This window comes from Numenius arquata, chromosome 8 (assembly GCF_964106895.1).
Source record: "Numenius arquata chromosome 8, bNumArq3.hap1.1, whole genome shotgun sequence".
In the NCBI taxonomy this organism is placed as follows: Eukaryota; Metazoa; Chordata; class Aves; order Charadriiformes; family Scolopacidae; genus Numenius; species Numenius arquata.
Window position 1 is genome coordinate 8026870 of NC_133583.1, and position 19874 is coordinate 8046743.

Here is a 19874-nt window from a genome sequence, read left to right on the forward strand (position 1 = left end):
CACTGTATCACTGTCGTATTTCTTTGACATGAAGCAGATGAAATGAAACAACTTTTTCTGCAATATTCTACTTTATTAAAATCTCTGTGCAGCATATGAGCTGGGGAGGTAAGTGGTCCCCTGAAAGACTAATGCAGTTTTCTTATTATACTTGGACGACAGCCTTCCTACCTCGCTGTTCTTGGGAGACAGCGTTCATGTCTCACTTAACACAGCAATTTACAGGATTTCAGGGGGGTAAGTTGGCCAACAAACATGACATCGGTTTTTGGCAGTTTCCACAGGTCATTTCAGAATCTGGAGAGTCCCTTCAATCCATAGCTTAAATTATTAAGTATAATCTAAAGAGGAATCGATCCAAACCTTACAAGGTCTCACCGGATTCCTGGACGCTAATTCAGACATCAGCTGGTCTGTGGAACATGTCAACTATGCAAAAATCATGTTGATTGCTTAATGCCCACTACTGAAGAGAAAAAAAGCCTTGGTCCAATGTTCACAGATAATGATCCAGACATTGCACTGATGAGCAAAGCTGAAAGTTGTCCCTTGTATTATGGATCATCAGTGTGCAAGACTACAAAGTGCTTTACACAACAGCCATAAATATTATATGTTTCTAAATATGCTTAGATGGATGAAGATGGTGATATCAAAAACATAATACCACCGCATAAAATATGGTAAAAATTAATCTGGAAAATTGGCTAAAATTTATGACATCTCTGCTCAGTAAAGAGGGGTATAAACTGGAAGGAGATGGAAATCTTATTTTCTTGAGGAACCCAGAAGAGCTTGGTTTGTTCAGCCTCGCAAATCGAAGGGTTATGATCACTCCCTATGCATTAGAGGAGGAAGAGCAGTTATTCAAGCTCCAACTTTGGCACAAGAACATAGATATAAACTGGCTCCGAATGCATTCAGGCAGGAAATTGGAAGAGGTTTCAAGCCATCGGAGGTGTAAGGCTCAGCGGCAACCTGCCAACAGGGAGAGCGACGGGTAAAAACCCACAACTGAGCTCCATAAATTAACGTGATTAGGAAGTGTGGTTTCTTGTAATAGCAGTCGGCTACACAGGATGGCCAAGAGCCTCCTGTGGGCTCTTAATCCCGCTGGGATTGTACCTCAATGAAAAATTATGGCACAAGAGGGTCTACTTTCCTGGAAGACAGGGATTCAGGTGGGAATGGGAGAGGTGGCTGTACGGGAGATGAGGCAGAAGCTCGGGACATGGGCTTTCGGAAATACTCCATTTTCCTGCCTGCCATTCGATGGTCGGATAAAGAAATAATTGTGAAAGTCTTGAACTGGGCAGACAGCAATAGAAACGTGTCCTCAGCAAAGCAAAATCCCAGACCAGGCCTGGCTGCGAAGACGGGGGAAGGCAATTTCGGGAGCCAGTTTGTCTGCTGGAGCTGGCAGTCCGACAGCCGATCCTCCTTGCACTGACATAAGTTTGAGGGCAGATGCTTAAAAATAAGTACTTTTATGATGTGTTCTTCACATTTTTGGGCAAGGCATGTGTAAATACATGTGAATGCGCAGCCTTGAATTCCTCAGTCCTGTGGTTTGGAGAAATCCAAAGGAGTTATAACACGCCAGCTCGAATTTCTGAATACAAGGGATTTTTGAGGATTTCTGTCTTTATTGTGTCTCAATAATAGGAGCAGCTGGTTATGGGCACAGATTCCCAATGAAATAAAAGATGGGGCTGTACTTCAGCTGTGGCGTGGCTTTCTGCACAGCTCCGGCATGCCAACATTCAAGACCCTTGTATGTGCCATAAGAACTTAATTCCCTCTCGCTGTCAGCACAGTTGCTCTGATCAAGTCCCTTAAAAAGTTATGAAAATCTCATCTGAGCTAAAATTAGCAGCATGATGGTTCAGGGGACCATTTTCCTCTAAGGCAGCCGTTAGAGCTTGGACCTCCAGAGCTTTGCAGTGTGGTGTGAAACTCGTAGCTGTTGTGGGGAATTTATTCAGGGGCCAACATACGTGTTGATTCCTGTTCTGGAACTTTTGTAAGATCTGTAGGAAGGGCTTGAGTTATAAAACCTCCAAGCTTCACCATTTGCAGTTCAGGTCACGAACTGAGGAAAGGAGAGCGGAGAGGAACCTACACTGAACATGCATTTACACCCCACCTAAAGATACCCACTTTCACCACCTCGGTGTGGTTGAAGGTACATTATCTGGGCCAGTTGTCTCTGGGGGACGTGTGCCTCGCTTCTGCCTATGTGTCATGATCGAGTGCATTTTACCTTCTTGTCCTTTCTTGAGCCCTGTAAGTTCAACAAACTGTTTCACTCCTCAAGAGACAGAAGCCTTGCACGCAGCAAGGAAGGAACAAGACAGACCAAAGCAACCCGGTGCCCCAAGCCTGCATAGTAATGGGGAACAGATAAAGTAATTTTTGGCCAGGTAGACGAAGGACAAAAGCCCCATGAAGAGCTTTGCTTTCCTTGGTAGATCCTGGCCCCGAGAGCAGAGCTGAGGGTGCTGAAGAGGAGCTGTAACTCATGTTCGCCGGTGCCAGAAGCTGCAGCCACCTCTAGCTCTGCTCCTTTGGACATGTGCACGCTGTAGTATTTTTACCCAAAAGCTGCATTTCAGCACATTTTTAAAAGCTCTCCGATTTCACTTTGAGGTAGCAGTAAGTCCATCACCTCCTCAGTGAACTCTTTCGGTATCTGAAGAGCCTGGCAGTTAGCGGCTCTTATTTCAAGGCTGGAGCTGTCTAAATCCAGCCTCCAGGCATCGGACCGTGCCGAATGCTCGCCAGCCGGATGGAGCAGCAATCCTGCGCGTGAAATGTGTTTTCCACGTGTGATGCCAGCGCTGCATGGCTTGGGGGCAGCTGGGGTGGGTTAGGAGGTCCTGGAGTTATTCCCCCCACCCTGAAGCAGAGCGGATGGAGGAGGTGTGAGTGCATCCCTGGCTGCAAAGACAACAAAAAAGGTGGCAAAACCATGCGTCTGGACTTCTGCTCCGTTTCTGTGTCCTGGGGTGTTTGCCTGATTGTGATGAGCTGACGGAAGCTGGTAAAATTATCTAATCCTTGAACAATCTCATTGTCAGGGAGGGAATCAGCTGCTTTTGGTGGGCCATAGATACAAACCCACTCACCTGATGGGGTTTGCTTGGTTCTTCAATCTGAAGTAGCCGTGTGGTGGTCAGCAGAGGTAAGAGGCAGGAGAAGAGCAGGGAGTGGAAAAGAAAGCAGAAAAATGCTGGACTACACAATATAAACTTGTCCCGGAGCTTTCTTCCAGCATACAATTACAGCTTTTCCTTGTTGCAGCATTATTCTAGTATGCTGCCCTATGACTTACAAACACAAGAGCATTTTAAGTGGCATACCCAGGGGAATTATCAGCGATGATCAATGCGGCAGATGATCATTATAATTGCTGGTGCTCCAGGAGACTCTCAGTGGTGCGAGAGCAGCTCTGCCGGTCAGTACCTCGCAGCACAAAGACCACTCACAGATGCTTTTGAAAGCGCCATTTCTGGCTCCTTTTCATCCAAATTTGATTTCTGCTTAAAAAAGAAAAATCATGGCATGCGCTTTCACAAGTCTAAAACTTGTGGATGTACGGCCTTCATTCAAATGTTCCTCTTTGATGCCAGCAGGAAGCAATGTTTCCGCGGGATCTCTCTGAGACCAAGAACTGCTCCAAAGGCTTGGCAGGAATGGATGTCGTTCTCAACTGGTGAGCAGCAATGCTCAAACGGCTCGGCTGCCGTTAGCTGTGGGAGAGAAGCGCACGGAGAGCCGCGAAGCGTGCCAGAACAAATAGGACTTAGGAAAATTATTTTTCCTTTGTTCCCTGACTTTGCCCCTGCATTCTGGGGTGGTTTTTCCGAGAGCCTTGTGGGGCACTGGACCGCCCGGCGCCAGGAATTGCATCCGCTTCCCACCGCCACGTGCCAGCACACGGGCACATTCAGGGGCCTGGGGGTGATAAGGGTCTTCTCCCAGCCGGGGCTGCAGGGTCTCCGAGGGACCCCAGCTCCCTCCCGGGGTGCGTGCCTGGCTGCATCCCTGCGCTCCGTAGACCCAACCAGGAGATCCCGCTCTCCTCTCCGTTTCGGACCATCTGGCCTTGCTGCAAGGATTGTTTTGCTTCGGGAAATAAATAAGTGCTTTGTATCCTGAGGTCTACAGAAAAGGAGGACGTGCCAGACTTGGGCTAAAGCACACTGAACCCCTTCTCCAGTTTCACACGTGCTGTCATCTGCGGAGCTCGTGTGTGAGCCTACACGTACAAGCGCTTGCACCGTTTTGCAGACGTGTTGGGAGGGTTATTTGCCTGTGGCTTGTCTGGGGGTTTTTCCCCCGCCTTTGCTTTTCCAAGGGAGGCCAGCAGGAATGAGAGCAATAACGAAGACACCAGATTTGTTTCTCAGTTTATCTTCAGTGCTCGGTGTAAAAGATCATTTAATGCCTGGCGTGTGGTTAAAAAGCCGGCGCTGGGGAGGAGCGGGCAAGCTGCCGGAGCAGCCCTGCTCGCCCGGGCCAGCACAGGCTTGTCAGAGCTGCTGGCCGCCTTCCTCCCAGTGCGGCCAGAGCTCATGGGAGCTCGGGCACAGGGCCGGGAGCGAGTGCAGGCACCAGCAGCCACTGCTCCGCACATCGCTGCAGCTCCCTGTGCCAACGTGGTACATCCCCGGGTGGCGCAGGGTGGACTGTTGGGGCTGTGGGACCCCTGGCATGGTCCCAGGGAAAACGATGTTCTCCTGACACAGGGGAATGTTGGAGGATGTCGGCGTGCCTGGGTTTTGAACAGACTCCACTACATGTACTGATTTGCCGTGCTGTGGCTGACCCACCAAGGTCCCCTTTTTGGGGACATCCGTTTTCAGGCACTGTGCTGCACACAGGCCAGCATGTAGAGCCCTCGTAGAGCTCTTCGCAAAAGCCTTTCAGCCGGTTTGCCGTTTGTTTGCTTTCCTGAAAGCCAGGTGGGATCGCCCAGCTGGATGTGCCGGAGCTGTTAGGACTGAGCAGGTCGGCACCCATCGGCTGAGCCGCGCCGGGACACCGCGTGCTCTTTGTTAGTCCATCCCAGCCGTACAGTCATCCCAAACAGCCCGGTTTGGTGGGTGCTTTTGGTAGGGGTGGTGTACTCAGGGCGAGTACAACCAAACGCTGCTTCCCAGCAGCAATTCATGGCATAAGAAACATGGTATTTCCCCTCTGCCTCCTTTAATTCCCTGAGCAAAGAGATTCTTCGTCAATGGCTTAAATTTACAGGTTATTTGCAAACTTCTCCTTCTAGGAGAATGTGTAAGACTTTGCCCACAAAGGCGCTGGCGTGGGTTTTGTCTTTGGTCACCCCTGGGACTGCCAGGAGAAGCTGCAGTCCTGCCTTTATTTAGTGGGGATGGGATTGGTTTGTAAACTGTCAAAGTTAAACGGAAACACACCCCAAACGTAGGAAGACTGCAGAACACAAAGGCATTTGTAAACTAATGTAATTACTTTCCTCAGTGCCTTTGAATAAAGTTGGCTCCACTTTAAAGGCTTTTTCCTACCCTTGTTTTACATTATGTTCTTTTCTTTCTCCTGGTTTCTTTCTTTTTTTAATTTCGATCTTCCCCCCGCTGCCCTCCTCTTATAGTTCCAAGCAGCTGATAATTTCCAAAATACGTATCATTTTTCGTTAGCAAAACTTGGCATTTGGACGTTTTCCTTTTGAAGGTGAGAATAACACCCTGGGAAGATGGATATCTGCTGTGCCGGGTTCTCGCGGCACAGAGCCCGTCCAAGCACCTGGGAGACCTCCCTGGGGCAGGACGGGGCTTGCTGGGCTGGCCAGCGTGCCACAGCACCCAGCGCCCTGGCCAGCCCGTCCCCGTGGCATCAGGGCCTCGTGACATTGTCTGAAGCCTTACTTTAACTCAGCCTGATGTTTTCCAGATTCCTCTGAGGTTTCTCCCATCCAGATGTGAGCAGAGGTCACAGTGAAGAGGGGCAAGTGGGGAAACTGAGGATGAAACCCATTCCGACCCCACACGTGGCTCCTGTGTGTTATGATGCTTATTAGGATAATTGTGGCCAGAGCAGATCTGTTGCGAAGAGAAACAGCAGGATGTGGAGCTGCTGTGTCGTACGGCAGAAGTATTTAATAATAAACCAGTTAAAGATAGCACATGATTTAAAAGTGATACGTTATCCGTCCTGGGTCGTTGCCCCACACTGTTTTCCTTATCTGGCTGCAGCTCATGTTGCAGAGCCCCTAAGGTCAGTGAGGAGCCGTCTGCTGGTGCTTGGCGGGTCTGGATCAGGCCCCTTGGCCACAGTGGCCCTGCAAGGCTCACCAGCTACAAAGGCTTGTGCGTGCTCCGAACCGGAGCTGGATGGAGGAGGAGTTATTTTCATGGAAAACGGTGACCTTTTGTACAAAAGCAAAGTGCAGACTGAGCAGTTTTAGTTTTCCAGTGAGTTAACATTTTCTGCAGGCCTTTTCCTTGAAAAGCCAGATTGATCAGAGAATCCCTCCCTTTCCTTCTTTATTTTTTCTTATTCTTGAACATCCCGGCTGGGCTGTGCCAGCCCAAATGCTGACTGCTCGCTTGCAGAGGTTGGAAATGCTGTCAACTGAGGCAGGGGACACTGGCAGTCTGCTCCCTGTCCCTCCCAGCCTCGGCTCGCCCATATGGGGAACGAGGTGTATCCCATGGGGAATGGGTGATGGACGAGAAAACATATTTGCACAAGCCTGGATTAACATCAGCCTGGGCAAGGGGCATCCTTCTGCTCAGCATCTTCACTCTGGCTGGACCTCTTGGCATGATGCCCCAGGTAAAAGGATCTGTGCATCCCCCTGGTTCATGTTTGTCCCCAGGAGGGATGGTGGGTGTAAAGGCAACAGCAGAAGCAGCCACCGATGGGCGTAAGGAAGGGGTTTTCTCCCCACAAGATGTCTCACGGGTGCTGAGCAAGGACTGGCAGCTGCCTCTGCTCCATCCCTTCTGTGAGCATCCGTGCAGAAGGTCCCCTTGGCTCATGCGGATCCAAAGCAAACCTTTTCAGGTTATTTCAGGCAACAGAACACAGGTTGGAGCCTGTTACATTTATTTTGTTTTGCTTTTCAAACCAAATTGCCCATCCCTGCCGAGCTATGTTGCTGGTGTGATGGGAGCCAGTTCCCGCGGACCTGCTGAGACTAAATGGAAAACTTCCCAGCGGAAGCAGAAATGGAGTTGGGCATGTAAGCCCTGCCGCATCGGGCTCCAGGAAGGCAGCTCCCGGGCTGCCAGAGGAAGAACTTGCATCCCTGCTTTTCGCCCAGGGTGAGCGTCTCACAGCTCGTTGCTTTAGGGACCAGAGCAGCTTGATGGAATTTGGCGGCTCTTCAAAAAAAAAAGAAAAGTCATTTCTGGTCTCTGCCAGCTTCAAGCACTCAGTGGGCAAAAAAAACCCTTCATCGCAAGAAATAAAAGCACAAACCAACAAGCTGAGCACAGGGGAAAGCGAGCAGCCTGTCCACACGTGGGGAGTTTGGCTGAGAGAAGTCAGCAGGCGTCGGTAGCGGCCGGGAAGGCGCAGCCTGGCAGCCCGGTAAAAGGTATAGGAGCCAGGACATCACCCAGAGATCTTCAGCTGCGACCTCTGCTACGGACCAACTGCATGAACTCGGGGAGCTCATTTAACGTCGTTATGCTGCAAATATATTTTGCAGTGCATATATTTGCTACCTCATGTAGCATGTCATAAGAATTTAAGTGTTTTTAATGTGCTTTGATGTCCCTGGGTGAAGGATGCTCTATAAATGCAAAGTAAGTATTCTAATGTATGTAGTTTGTTTTCTTTTTAACATAACAAAATCCTTAGCAGCCTTTCTTTCTTTGACAGTTTCCATAGCTGGTGGGTTTGTTTCTGCCGTGCCTTAGCAAAACAAATTTAGGGTTTCGCAGTGGCATATGCTCAGCGTGTTCCTCAGCTTCATGACCCAAGCATTTCCCTTGTCGTCAGCACTGCAGAGTTACGGGTGGAAATCTGCTAAAATCTCCCTTTCCGCAAAACCTGGTGGTGGGGAAAGGTGGATGTTAGGTTCGGTTTGGGGAGGAACCATAAATTGAGAAGAAAAGCGATTGCAAGCACTGGAGCAGCCCCGCTCGTGGGTAGCTCTGAATGAGACCAGAGAGTGAGCTGAACGCAGCATTATTATTCCTGAATAATGCCACATTTGGATATTTATTCTAGAATAAAAAGTGATTTCTTCCTGTTGAAGGTAACTGCCTGTATGAGCCACCCCCAGCAGCCTGCGAGCCCATGGGCAAGCTCCCCTGCCAGCCAGCCCTGTGTGACCTGCCTCTGCGTCCCCATCCCTCCCGGTGACCCACAGTAGCTTGTCATCGTGCAGATGCTGTGGGGCTGTGCGGGCAGAGAGGGCTCCTCTGGGGAAAGCCAGCCCAGGTGGTGCTTTCTAGGCTAAAGCCCAAAACGTACGGGGAGGGGAAAAAGCTGATCAGAAGCCACTGCGAAGCAAGTGTCGTTTGGGAAAAGCCCTGCGAGAGCTGCGGGCAGTGCAGCCGCCCTGAAATGAATTGCTGCAGGGTCTGAGAGCCAAGGGAGCATCTGAGGGGGTTCATCCCAACCACTGCAAAGGCAGAAAGCTCTTTGCACCGGGAAAACAGTTCGCATTTCTATAGCCAAGCGTAGATTTAAGGAAGCCATCCAGCCCTCTGCTCCTGCCCGAGCATCCGGAGGCATCCCGGGCTGCAGAGACTCCCGATCCCAGCTGAGCTTTTCCTTACCTTTACCTTCTCCAACTTCTTCCCAAGCTCCTCGACGTCACCGTGGCCATTTCGGAGCTGATCCTCGGCTAGGGAACCCCATCCCGGTGCCTGGCCCGGCCCTTGAGTACGCGTCCCAGGTGTGGCAGTCGGAGGAGAGACGCTGGGGTTCGGGGTGTGCTTCCTCTCCAGGCTGCCACCGGGCTCCTCCAGTGCTGGGGCATGCCGTGCCCCACCGCGCTGCCTTTTTAATAGCTGATTTTTAATTATACGCTCCGAGACGAAAGAGACAAACCAAGCCTTCCAACAGATTTTTGTCTGCTGTTTATTTCCACAAATTGCGGGAGAAAAAAGCCCGGAGGGTTTTGATGGAGGTGGAGGCTGAGATAGCCGGCAACACGGAGGCTGCTGGGGCGCAGCCTTTTTAACCTCCCCTGCCGAGGCAGGTGCCGACACATCCCCGCAGCCGGCGAAACATGCTCACGCTATGGAGGCTGACCGAGGAAACGGTAACAAGCTTCGCCAGGGCTGCCACCCCTCTTTCTTGATGGAGAAAAGGCAATAAAACCAAAGCGGTGCCTGGCTGCGTTTCCTCGCTCGAGATCATGGGGAAGACCCAGCGCCCGCTGGCTCGGGGGGTGGCTGCTGGCCGGGCACGGGGGTACGGGCTCGGCCGGGGACCCCCACTGCAGTCCCCTCTCTTGCTCCGTAGGTGCACCAGTACTACAGCTGCCTGCCCGAGGACAAGGTCCCCTACGTCAACAGCCCGGGAGAAAAATCTCGCATAAAGCAGCTTTTGCACCAGCTGCCGCCGCACGACAATGAGGTTAGTGACCGAAAAGTGTCCTCGGACATCCTCAGGGCTGCGGGTGGGGAAGGGACGCACCTCCTGGGGTTGCTCTTGTTGGAAGCATGGCTGGTCCTTTCTCGGTCCTTTCTCAGCCCTTTCTGCCTTTCGGGGCGGGGGTGGGGTTACTTGGAGTTTGGTCCTGTTGCTTTTTAAGTGCCATATTTGCTTCCTGCTTGGATTGTGTTGGAGGTGGGGAGGGAGATGTTTGTTTCTGAAGTTAACATTTTAAAAATCATCTTTCTTCAGTTCTCTGAAATAAAAGCCCTTTCTCAGTCCTCAGAGGCCAAAGCCACGTTAGAAGTGCCTTGAAATCTGTTGAGACCAGCTAAAGCCAGATCCAAAGTTGCAAAAGCCTTTTCCCAAGCGCTGCTTCCGACCCACCTTGAGAGTGGGAGTGTGTGCACCAAGGAGGGGTTTCTCTGGGGCTGGGAGAGCCTGGCAAGCTGGAGGCTGAGTCAAGACCAGTCAGAGCAAATAAACCTTCTTACGTCTTGCAAGAAAGATGTGAGGCAGCAGAAAGGGTCCTGTTCTCGCCAGTGAGAACATTGGCTTCCCGTAGCCCGCAAAATTTCCCTGTGTAAACAACAAAAAAAAAAAAAGAGTTTCATGCTGCTTTCTGAAGAAGCCGCTTTGGAAAATACGGGCAGGTAACTTGTTTGATCTAGGTCAGATTTTAATGAGTTTGCCTGCGCGTGGCTGGGTGCCACGGGCACAGCATGGTGCTGCCAGCGCCGGGGGGGCTCCAGGCACCGGGCAGGGGCTTCTTCCCCTGCGCCCTCGGGCCTCAACCTGCCCGCCTGCCTGCCTTCCCTGGCAGCCGCTGGAGGCACGAGCTTGCATGTATTTTCTGCAAATTGGGGGATTTTGCATCCGCTTTCCCCTCGTGCTCAGTGTTGCTGCTTTGAAAATTCCAGATGCGTTGGTTGCTCACGTGAATAATCCTGCTGGGCTCCATGAGCCTGCTCTCCAAAGTAACGGAGGCTGGATTGGGCGCTGGTGCTCCACGTGGCCACCTCGGCTCTTCAGACGTGTTCTCTGTTGAGATGCCATCAGCCAAGAGCTAAGCCTGCAGGATGACAATAGCCAGGAAAACCTCACAGTTTCATAAGCTTGATGGAAATTGCGTCGTTCATTGTTTATATCCTTTTATTTTCATTTATTTCCTTATTACCTTCCAAGGCAGAGGTTTTGCAAATATAGATGGAACTCCCTCATTTACATAGAGAAAACTAGCTGCACTCTAGAAATGCCAGTAAGACATGTTGAAGCTGCTGTAAGACCTCTGCCATAAGGAGAAGGCAGGGAGACCATCAGTCTGATTGCTAGATCTGGGTGAAACTCAGAGGACCCAACTTTTAAGACTTTCCTACAAACCTTTCACCCGAAGAACAACCTTCCTCCTGCCCGTTCTTCTCATCTCTACCTCTTGAAATCTTGGCCAAACCCTGGGCTGACGGAAGCCCAGACATCTGTGTTTCTCCAGCCTCCCAAGCCAAGGATGGAGTCCATTTGGGTAGCCCCTCTGCTGAGGTTTGCAGAGCCTGTGGAACTGTGGCTCGCTGGCCAGGGAGACGGGGACACCCCTAACACCGACCATTGCTTGTGTTTTTTAGGTCCGCTATTGCAATTCATTGGATGAGGAGGAGAAGAGGGAGCTCAAACTCTTCAGTAACCAGAGGAAGAGGGAAAATTTAGGCAGAGGCAATGTCCGGCCATTCCCTGTAACCATGACGGGAGCCATCTGCGAGCAGGTGGGTATCAGCTGATGAACTGGCATGAGTGTGGTGGGTTTTTAATCACCAAAGTTAAGTGAAGCTCGCAGGAGCAGCACCTGCCCCATACTCCCTGCCAGCTACGGGCACTGGGGTCCATCCGGGTGCGTGCCAGGAGCACCCCGCAGTATCTGATGGGAAGCAGTCCCTTCAGCTCCTGGCCTTGTGCAGGGGGGAAGGTGTTGATATCCCAGCCATAAAATGGGGATGAAAAGAGATTAAGAGGCAGCAGAAAGGAGCTGTGACTCGGCGCCTTCATCAGTGGTGGTTGTGAAGCAGCTGGCTGGCGAGGGGCGGCAGCGGGCTCCCTGGCCCCCATTAAACACCAGCTTTTCTGACAGTGCGGCGGCCAGATCAACGGAGGGGACATGGCCGTCTTCGCCTCGCGAGCCGGGCACGGCGTTTGCTGGCACCCTCCCTGCTTCATCTGCAGCGTCTGCAACGAGCTGCTGGTCGACCTGATCTACTTCTACCAAGACGGGAAGATCTACTGCGGCAGGCACCACGCCGAGTGCCTCAAGCCCCGCTGCGCGGCGTGCGACGAGGTAAGAGCCGGCTCCCCACGGATGCTGCCCGCGGGGATGGCACGAGGGGGTGTCCCTTGCCAACTGGATAGTATTTCCCCTCCACCTGCCCTGGCCCCTGCACGGAGGCACGCAGGAGAAATACGATGGTTTGGCTTTGCCAAGGGTCCACACAAGCGTTTTCTGGGGTTTCAGGTGAGGATCTCGGGGATTTTTAGTTGCAGTCTGGCTGGGACTGTTCTGAGATAGGTCCTTGTCTACACGCGGGGAGCTGGGGGGGGCTTTCTGTGAGCATTTCCAGTAACAGCACAACCCTCGAGCTGTGTGATTTTAGCCCAGCTGTGTGCGATGGTCCTCCCTTCTCCTCTGTCTCCTCAGAAGAAGCCTCTGGTGGGATGAGTGCTCCGTTTCCTACAAGACGGTAGTGTTTGAGTACACGCCGAGCTGAAATAGGCTTTAAGAGAGGAGATTAACTGGCTATAGGAAGCTGAACAAATGGAATACAAAACAAATATAGAAAACCGTACAGGGTCTGCTCTGAGCGTTTCTCAAGTGTCAATCTCTGTTTAAAAGGCTGGTGAAGGAAATTGTTCTGGCTTTTAAAGTTATGTGGAAAACCATATGTACTATAAAATACCATGTTCCATCTATGCAAGCGTGTAATAGTAAATATCCAAGGCTATATGCACTTCAAACATAGAGAACATTGACGTATGTATCCAATTAAATTTGTAACGTTACCAGTAAAAAAACAACTCCTAACCATTCAACTGGCCCTATTTCCTTGTGGCTTAGGCTGGGTAATTTTTTTTCATGTACTTTTTATCCTTGCAAATTCTCGTACAAGTCTTTCATTCAGCTCCTTCTTTAATACGCACTTCTTCCCCTGCAACATCCGGCACTAATTGCGAGAAAGAGTAACTCCAGGGGTAAGAGGAGCTGCAGGGGAGAAGCTTTTGGGTTGACCTGTGCCAGGGCAGAGAGCCGGGGAGCAGAGCTGGGCCACTGGCTTGGCTTTGGGAGCAGAGGTGGGGTGGGGATGGGAAGCAGAGACAGCAAGAAGGCATCTGCTGAAAACGTTTTAGATGGCTGCTTCACCGGCCCACCCTTAACAGCACTCTGTGCCTCAGTTTCCCCACTGGTATAATGACTGTGATCAGCACATGGACTGGGATAGAAGTGATGATGAGGAGCCAGGAAGCTCTGTCTTCTTTCCCCTCCAGAGAGCTGCCCCTTCTCCTTGTGTTTTCACTGATCCTTTGTATTCAGGTCCCTGTTTCAGAGACGGGTAAATGTTCTTTAGTAAGTGGCTGCTCTGTTCTTCAAAAGTGCACCAGATCGATAGGTTGTATATAAGCGTGTTTATTACCCTGATCGACCCCTCCTGCTGATGGATGTGCTTACGAGCATGTTGCTGTGAGCTCTGCCTTAACGCTTTGTAGTCAGTGCACTGACACCATCCAGAGGTATTTGCATTTTAATGGATTTCCTTAAGGAGTGATGGGTGCCCCTGCTGCAAGCCAAACCACGGGAGTTTCACATGCAGGATGGGGGGGGGAGTTGAGCTGTAAAATTTGAAGGTTGTATGAGCAAAAGGGCACGGCTGCTGTGAATGGGCAGGAGACACAAGGTTGGTGCCCGTGTCCCAGGTCCCCTCTCTGACCGACTCTGCTCCACATTTGTGTTTCCCCCCCCAGATCATTTTTGCCGATGAATGCACCGAGGCTGAAGGGCGGCACTGGCACATGAAGCACTTCTGCTGCTTTGAATGCGAGACGGTGCTGGGGGGGCAGAGGTACATCATGAAGGATGGCAGGCCCTACTGCTGCAGCTGCTTCGAGTCCCTCTACGCCGAGTACTGCGACACCTGCGCCCAGCACATCGGTACGTGCCCCTGGGGGAGCCTGCGGTGGGAGGGGAACGGGGAAAACCTCTGCTTGGAGGGTTGTTTCTGGCAGCAGGAGCTGTGGTGTTAAGTCTTTGACAAGGACTTGGAGCTGTGGGCAGGACTGGCTGGGGTCTGCACCAGCCCTGCGGCATCCAAAGAGGCTCGTGCCCCTCTCGCCTCCCGCCAAGGAGCTGGCACGGTCGTTTGGGTGGTTAATCCATTGCTTATCCCTTTTTGTGGTCAGAGAGGGGAGGACTATCAGAGAGGAACCCCACGAGCTGTTGCAACCGGTGAAAGATTTCTCTGGCCTGATGCAACACAACACATGCATTTCGTCCTTTAAATCTCATTTTCCTGTAAACAGCCTGGCTCTTCGAGTAACGCAGATTCTTCCCAACCAAGCTTGCCAAAGGATCCTCATGAGTTAATGAGCTACTGAGAGGAAAGATGCTAGTTCATTAGGCATCATTATTGTTTTTGTTTGCCTTTTTTAATCAACCCGCAGATAGATGTTCTCAGAAAGCAAGAAGTAGCGCATCAATCTACATTTCTAGAACAGTGATGTAAAATGTGTTTTATTCTGGGGGCTAGCTGTCCCGTCAGCTTAGGCAGGGGGTGGGAAGGCGGGTGGGCTGGGAAGCTGCCTCGCTCCTTTCTCCGATCCTGTTTGCCACTTGGCTGAGCATTTGCACGCACTCGTGGGCAGCCCTGTCTTTGTCCGTGGAGGTGAGCTCGCACATTCAAATATTTCATGGGCTGCAGGGAAAGAAAAAAAAAAAAACCACAACAACAAAAAAACCACCAAAACCCAAACCATTTTGCTCTTGTGCAGCGGCCAGATGGCATGGGGGGGTGGGGGGAAACTCAGGGCTTCAGCAAAGCACTTGGAGGACGTGTTTGCTGTGACCTGCAGCGCATCCTTCCTGAAAGCTCAGCTGCGGAGCGGTGAAGAAGCAGCTGTTAACGCTTCTTGCATGCTCCCTTCTCTCGTGCTTCCCCCATCTGCCATCCTCCCCTCTGTCCATCCGTCCCGAGCCTGCCGACTGTCAGGTTTTTGGGGGGAAAAATGCCTGTTTTGGTGCGTATCTGCACATTTCCAGCAAAAGAGGGACTGCAGCCATTTTGCCGCGAGTTGCTGGTTGTAGTCACTGAGCGTTGTGCCTAAGAGCCACATAAATCAGAGGTGAGTGCTTAAGACTTGCAAGGCTTGGGTTGGGTAGCTGAGGCTTGGAGTGAGGAGGCTCTTCCTCTGCGAGATGGCTTTGGGGCACTGGAAAAGGAGCTGATAAAATCCCACCCACCGTCTTGTCTCTCTTTTGTCCACAAGTGTAGCACTCCAGTCTGTAGGAAAGCATTTTGCTCATTATAATGGGAGAAAAAACCACAATTACGCTAAAGAAAATTCAGCTTGGAAAAAAAAAAAATCGGCTGTTAATGTACTGTTCATTTGTAAATTATCTGCCGGCATTCGGCCCCCCACCCCGCCAGCGACACGGCCGCGGCGGGTGTGCAAGCACGAGCTGTGCACACGTGTGGCACGGCACCCCACCGTGCTGGCCAGCCCACGCTGTGCGCCGCAGTTTCTCAGGTAACGGGGGCTTTTGCCGTGAGCGGCAGCTTAAACAAGCGAATAAAGGTTATAATTGAAACCTCGGGAGGTTTGCTGGCGGCTCTGACCGCGAGCGGTGTGGATGCCTGTGCTCCTCGGGGTTTTGCTGGTGGGGGACAGACTCTCTGCATCAATTCCTTTCCTTAACCCAAGGGGGGCTGGTGGGGGCAACCCGGGAAATTTGGCTGGGTGTGCGCTTAGATCCCTGAAGCCGGCTCTTTCCACTCCCTTTTGGAGAAGGGGCCCCAGTAGCCAAATTAAAGTTAGGATGGGGCTGTCTTAGCAGGAAGGGACAGGGATGTCATCTGCTTTGTTACATACTTAACCAAGGCAGCACAAATTCCTCATTATGGTGCAGTTGGAGGCTTTTTGTGTTGTTTTTTTTTTAAATAGGCAGCGTATTACTGCTTTGACTTCAAGGACTTTATGGAGAACTTCTTGCATTCCCTTGCTTTATGATCGGAAATATCCCCATTTAATATGAAATAGCTTGAGGCTTGGTTCTGCTGCCTTTCCCAGCGTTGAGTAACTGCCGAGCAAAGGCCTGCAGCCTGCAAGGAATTACAGAATCATAGAATGGTTTAGGTTGGAAGGGACCTTAAAAGATCATTGAATTCTAACCCCCCTGCCATGGGCAGGGACACCTCCCACTAGACCAGGTTGCTCAAAGCCCTATCCAGCCTGGCCTTGAACACCTCCAGGGATGGGATGGGATGGGGCATCCACAGCTTCTCTGTGCAACCTGGGCCAGTGTCTCACCACCCTCATAGTGAAAAATTTTTTCCTGATATCTAATCTAAATCTACCGTCTTCCAGTTTGAAGCCATTACTCCTCATGCTATCTCTACATGCCTTTGTAAAAAGTCACTCTCCATCTTTCCTGTAGGCCTCCTTCAGGTGTTGGAAGGGGATAGAAGGTCTCCCCAAAGCCTTCTATTCTCCAGGCTGAACAACCCCAACTCTCTCAACCTCACAATTAGAAATGGGTTTAACCTCACGTGTCAGAGGAACCCTGCTGAAGGGCTTTCGAGAGCAAGCCTGGATGTGTGTCACTTATAGGGGCTGCGCATCTTAAGTGCAGTGCAAAGTGATGTGCATGGGCTGACTGTCACTGTGTGTCTTCCCCCACAAGGTATCGACCAGGGCCAGATGACCTACGATGGCCAGCACTGGCATGCCACCGAGACCTGCTTCTGCTGCGCGCAGTGCAAGAAGTCCCTGCTGGGACGGCCCTTCCTGCCCAAGCAAGGGCAGATCTTCTGCTCCAGGGCCTGCAGCGTTGGCGACGACCCCAACGGCTCCGACTCCTCCGACTCGGCCTTCCAGAGCGCGCGGGCCAAGGAGTCCCGCCGCAGTGCCAAGATCGGCAAGAACAAGGGGAAAAGCGAGGAGGGGGCACGCAGCCCATGCAACCAGCTGCAGGTCACCTCCAACCGCCTCTCCACCGACGTGGACCCCCTGTCCCTGCAGATGGATTTGCTGAGCCTGGCCAGCCAGACGCCGAGCCTCAACAGGGAGCACCTGTGGAGGAGCCGGGATGAGCTCTATCACTATGGAGGCAAAATGGAGCCAAGTCAGTCCCAAAGCCCTTTGCAGCTTCTCAGCCAGTGCAACATAAGGACCTCCTATAACCCCAGCCAGGTCCCGGGCTCGCAGCCAGATTTATGGGCGAAACATTTCAGCAACCCAAAGAGGAGCTCCTCGCTGGCCATGAAGAGCCACGGCGGCAGCTTCATCCAGGACTGCAGAGAAGACTACTACTCGGGGAGGCTTCGCTCTCAGGAGAGCTACAGCGACATGTCCAACCAGAGCTTCCCCGAGACCAGGGGAAGTATCAAAGTCCCCAAGTATGAAGAAGAGGAGGACGGTGGGATGCCAACACCACAGTGCCGCACCCGGCACCCCATCAACGCCCTCAAGTTCACAGAGGACCTGACGCCCACCGAGCAGACTCCCCGCGGCTCCATGGAGTCCCTTGCGCTCTCCAACGCAACAGGTACATCACCCTCTGCTCTTGTCACCCTGTGGCCACCCCGGGACCTCCTCCATTCCATTGGGTCCCTTGTGCTCCAAGTCAGTGCCGTGGTGGATGTCTTCCCCAATACAGGGTGACCAGCAGCATGGGGACCACCACTCAGGGCCATGGGCTTGACTGCCCGGCCCCGGTGTGCCTGGCAGCCTCCGCTTGCTTTGCTTGCTCGTTTGCCAAATGCAGGGCTTTAGAGATGGCTGGCCTTTCCCCGTAGCTCAAAACAAATGTTTTCAAGCTCATTAATCCTCCTTTTGTGAAGGGGGGGTGGTGGAAATCAAGGCCAGCTGCTAACGCAGAGGCAAATTCCAGCATTCAGCTCTTGGAGGACTGCTGTCAGCTGCCCATGAGGGCTACAAATATTTTTAAATGCTTTGAAATAGGCCCAGTTAACCCTTTTTGCATGTTGCGCCGTCCTCAAGCACGTGACTAGTTAAAAGAAATTCCTCCCCCTCTATGCAGGGCTCTCTTTCTCCTCTTCCCCAGTCCTCTGGTGGGAACTGCAGGGAAAAGCCAGGCGAGATGCTCGTCCCGTCAGGCTGAACCCATTTCTCGTGAGCGCATCCCAGGGTAACATTTCTCAGTCCCTTCGCCCCAAACGTGTTTGGGTTTCGTTCTGCAGCCGCGGGGGTGGCTGTGTGTGCAGGGACATGTCTGCAGCAGGACTCTGGGTCCACAGCTTGGCGCTGGGGAGGCTCAGCCCCCTGCGCACACCATCCTTCTGCTGCCTGCTGCAGTTTGTATTATCGGATGACTGGGCTAGGAAAAGAAAATACCGAGCCTGGTTTGCTCGTCAGAGATGCTGCCTTGCTTTCTCTTTGCCACTCCCCTGGCTCTTCTCTATTCCAGCCAAGCATTCCTTGGATTTGGGCAGATCCTGTGCCTGCCCCCTGTCTTGCTGTCACCGATGTGGGCTGTTTGGTACCCGGTCCTGAGGGCCCCCCATGGGATGCTGACTCTGGATGATGGGGATGTGCCGGCGAGCATCTCTGGGTCCCTGGAGAGCTGAGCACCGGTGAAGCCAAGCCCTGTGCTCTGCCCTGCCTGGATGGACAGGTTTGCTCTGCTACGCCCGTGCCTCCCGTGTTTGTTTAGGGAAGTTACCAGCCCTGCGCCAAGCTGTGGAATGATCTCTGTGTTCAGCTAGGATCTCCCTGGCCGGTGAGTGGTAAAGCAGAGGGGGAGAGGAGAAGCTAATGAGCTGGAGACGGTTTCGCTCAAACAGCCTCAGATATACGCGGAGGGAAAATAAATGTGAAATGGCAAGGGAGTTGGGAATTGCTCTTCAAAACAAGGTTCTCCGAAGCAAAGCCACACATTTCCAAAGCCGCTTGTGTTCCTGAAAACGTGTATTGTGTAAAATCTCGTCAGTTCAAAGAGTCTTGAGCAACAGCGACTTTGGATGAGCAATCTCTGCATGCTTTGGAGCTGGAGTGTAACACGTTATCGGGGATACAGGTCAAAAGACAGGAAACGTGGCAAGGCCTTCATATTAGAGTGAAAATCATTCTGTCTTCCATTTTTTAAATGCTGGGAGGGAGATGTTCCAAAGGCATCCGTCCTCCGTATGTAACCAAAGTATGAATTTCCTTACGGGCAGCGCTTGCCTTAACGACTCACTTCTTTCCTGCTTTCTGGAGCAGATGCTCAGCGTGATGGGGCTTGCAACAAATTTAAACAGTTCCTCTGCAGAGTGAGGTGATAACATTTTTATTAATGTGTAAGATCTAATAATTTTCCTTGCTCTGGGACCTGGCTCAGCTCGAGCTGGGAGAGCACTGTGGCAATAGCAGGCAGCTCCCCCAGGGCTCTGTGTGCAATTATAGAGGACACAATTATCATCCCATTTAATTGGCAGCGTTTTGAGGCCAGGGAGATTCAGTGACCTGGCTGAGGTCTGCAGGAGAGCGGGTTGCCCAGCAAACACCCCCTTGAAGCTCCCCCCAGTGCAACCTGGGTGTCCAGCTCACCCCATGCCCTGCACACCCCAGTTCTGCTTTGCAGGGGCATCCAGATGCGAGGCCCCTTCAAGCTACTGACACTGCACAGTTGCTCCACTTTATGAAATAAAATAATTCACGCCGCATCCCTCTAACATTTTATTGCATCACTGAAAACGTTCTTTTTTTATAGGGAGCTGGAGGGCAAACAGTACCTGACCTGCATAGCACACTTTAAAAGCTGATCCCTCCCTGGCAGCAGATTTTGCTGTGATGTTTCTATTACGACCCAACTACTAATTAGCCAGAGACATCAGTAAAAGCAGATAATACATGAGGTGTGCAGCGGTCGTCCCTGTCCTCTGGCCAGAAGGCTGCCTCCTGTGAGCAGATGATATTTGTAGTTGTAATGCATTCAGTGCTGGACGGGGTGTCACCCACTGGGTGGGTCAAGACCTGCGTGACCCCAACTCTCCTGTGGGACCCCAGGTTTTCACCTTACCAACCAGGCTCAA

General features: G+C 51.9%; 1 protein-coding gene across 1 annotated transcript in view; it reads left to right on the top strand.

Annotated features, from left to right (window-relative positions):
• Window positions 1-19874, top strand: part of PRICKLE2 (prickle planar cell polarity protein 2) — a 106255-nt gene that overhangs the window by 77361 nt on the left and 9020 nt on the right. The window contains exons 4-8 of the mRNA XM_074152261.1: window positions 9460-9573; window positions 11211-11348; window positions 11711-11914; window positions 13591-13777; window positions 16523-17386. Coding sequence (XP_074008362.1) covers window positions 9460-9573; window positions 11211-11348; window positions 11711-11914; window positions 13591-13777; window positions 16523-17386 — 1507 coding nt within the window. The remainder of the gene's footprint in view (window positions 1-9459; window positions 9574-11210; window positions 11349-11710; window positions 11915-13590; window positions 13778-16522; window positions 17387-19874) is intronic.